At 39.0% G+C, this 2,916-nt stretch overlaps 1 protein-coding gene across 1 annotated transcript in view; it reads right to left on the bottom strand.

The window, feature by feature from the left end:
* Nucleotides 1-2,916, bottom strand: part of cep192 (centrosomal protein 192) — a gene marked incomplete in the record, with an annotated part of 28,577 nt that overhangs the window by 9,002 nt on the left and 16,659 nt on the right. The window contains 5 exon segments of the mRNA XM_035672291.1: nt 126-235; nt 741-862; nt 964-1,224; nt 1,412-1,591; nt 2,465-2,555. Of these exon segments, the coding sequence (XP_035528184.1) occupies nt 126-235; nt 741-862; nt 964-1,224; nt 1,412-1,591; nt 2,465-2,555 (764 nt within the window).

The raw sequence follows: 2,916 nt of genomic DNA on the forward strand, positions 1-2,916 counted from the left end.
TAATAGTAATAATAATAATAGTAATAATAGTAGTAATAATAATAACAATAACAATAATAATAATAATAATAATAACAACAACAACAACAACAACAACAACAACAACAATAACAACAACATCTTACTCTCTGTAATATTTTCTTCTCCCAGGAACTTCTCATTAAAGTCTATGTTTTTCAGCAGACTGTTCTCAGACAGAGCCTTCGTTGCAGCCTCTGGTTTGCTCTGAAGCAATCTGAAAAAAGAAAACACAAACACACTGTAGGGGGAACAAAACAGCTTTCTCACAAAAGCGGAACCATCTGGAATTAGATCTACTAACTACCAGCACTTTTAAGGATTCAGAAACAATGGAATTTGAAACTATAGTCCGGCATACTCATCATCTGAAGACAGCAGCAACACACAAACATTGCTTTGTGCATAACAGACAATATGTCTTTTGGTTCTTATTGTGGAAAAATGAAAATAAAGGATTTGCTGGTCTGATAAATGTTAACAGCTTCACTTCCTCTGTATTGAGCTTACTGTATTCACTACTTTATGCATTTCTAAAATCAGTTTACAAGAGCCTACACAGTAGTGAAGTTAATTTACATTTTCCATTACAGCACATAACAGTACTTTCACACCTAAAAGATGCTAAGGGACATTGATACAATCACTTAAATCCAGATTAAAATTATTAAAAAAAAAAAAAAACACAAACAAATAAATTTAGGATTAAGTCAAGGTCTCACCTCCTATACTGCTGCCTGGAGACTTCATCTCCACAAAACAGACAGACAGTAGCCAGCAGTGCATTGGCTGACTGACACAGATTCTGTTCTCTCTGGGTGGACTTCATTAGCACAGTGATCACCTGAAAACACACACAAATATTTATAATAAAATCTACTGTCTTGTGTAGCACTTTTCTGAACTAGAGTGTGATTCACATTACTTGTATCCCCTCTCTCCTACCTCTTGTGTCCTTTCCTTCAGTACAAACTGTGACGGGGCGAGGCTGATGACAGACGGTTCCATAACTGATCGTTTCTGCACATCAGAGAAGGCTATGGCTTTGATGAAAGCTGCTCTGGAGCCAGTGTTCCTCACGCACAGACAAACTTTGCTGACACGACTAACAGCTATATCGGTCAGTGTCGCCACATAGCCGTCAGCCTGTTTCCTCTGGTCCTCCAGGATTATGTTGCTGGTCCCACCGTAGCCCGACAGTGGAATCTGAAGGTGGGAAATATAGGAGCTAAATTAAACTATAGCCCAAGTCTTTCAATAGATAAGAAAACTTGGCCAAGAAAAGGCAGAGAGAATGAGGCAGGAGTGAGAATGTGTAGAGGATAAGAGAGAGAAACGCAAAGTGATGGCGGACTACAAGCAGGAGAGTAGAGAGAAATGGTCACATCCTCACAGTGAACTTGACCCCTGGCTGTGAAGGCCGCACTCCAGACTGTTTGATCTCCAGCTTGGCCAACATGCAGGCCACCCTGGTGGGAGCAAAGAGCAGGTGGACGGTCACGTCCTCTCTGGGACGAATGGACAGCTCCCCATGTCGGGTCAGACGCTCCTCGGGACTGAACATACTCTGAAGCTGAGAGAGACAGGTTTATATACTAAATGATGATATACATTTGAATAGTGTAGACATTACAAGCAATTAGTCAAATTATTTATTATGGTTTTATAGAAGTTGTTTTATCAGACGAGAAATTGCAGAATGTCAGGAGAAAGGGTGACAAATTTGAACCCCGTAAAAGGGGAACTCCCGATTTCACACACTAGCCTGTATGTAGGTCGAGTTTTTTTGATACTATGTGATTAAAACGATATGATCTCGTTCTCAAAACCACTGGGCCCAGAGTAATTTTATTGATTACCTTCCAGTGAATAAATGATACCTAAAAAATTTTTTTTCTTCTAGAACCAAATACTAATGAAATAAATAAAAAACTGAAAAGTAGCTTACACAGCTCGCCCTAGAGTGACCCCTCCCCAGGCTACGAACTGTTTATTCGAGAGAATTGGTGGAATATCATTGGCCACACCAGGACCAAAGACAGCAGAGGGAATAGCAGGTTTCCTAGAGTCCTCTGGGACAACTTCTCCTTTCAGGGTTACCTCATACTCGTTTTCGTTAGATATACATTTGATAGTATGCTAAATTGGTGAAATACTCCTTTAATGCAACATTAATGTATTCATCTTAGGCCTCTTCTTCATCTGGTTTTATCTACATGTATCTGTGTGATCCAGCTAGTTGTACAAAGAAAAATCTGATTAAATAAAGCCACATTTGGTCACAAATACTTGGATCGCTGATTACAAACATAAGGTATTATGGAAATGAAAATAAACTCTGCAGGTGATCCCAAAACACAAAAGTATCCACACATCTTGGTGTGGATACTCTCGATGATCTAACATACCTTGTTCAGTTTTTAAATATGCAAATATCAAACTGTACCTGAAAACAGTCCTGGTCTTGACCACGAATAAGCAGCCGTAGCTGCTGTGTGGTGTTAGTCGAGTTGTTCCTTAAAACCAGCTTCTGTTGGCTGAAAAACAATGGTGGCTGTTGGTGATAACAGTGTGAATGAGTTCTGTGTCAAACTTTGCTTTGAGATTGAGAGTCTTAATCTAAATGTCCTCATTTGTGTAGAATAGCAAATTCAAACCTGGATCCAGTTAAACTTTAAAAAATATATATCCATCCTATGGGAGAGTTAGCTTTCTTACTGCTGTCTGTACTTTAACTCCCTTGAATGAGTGTAAATAAATTGTGCATTATCTTGAAATACCTTCTGAGGAATAACACTCCCTGTAGACAGCCTCTGTCCCTTCTCATGAATAACATTATACAAGCCTTAATAGAATACGGTGGAACACTGGGCCTTGAGTTTTTTTTATTGATTAGTT

The sequence above is a fragment of the Morone saxatilis genome, unplaced genomic scaffold, assembly GCF_004916995.1.
Source record: "Morone saxatilis isolate NCDOM2014 unplaced genomic scaffold, NCSU_SB_2.0 Contig24, whole genome shotgun sequence".
Classification (NCBI taxonomy): domain Eukaryota; kingdom Metazoa; phylum Chordata; class Actinopteri; family Moronidae; genus Morone; species Morone saxatilis.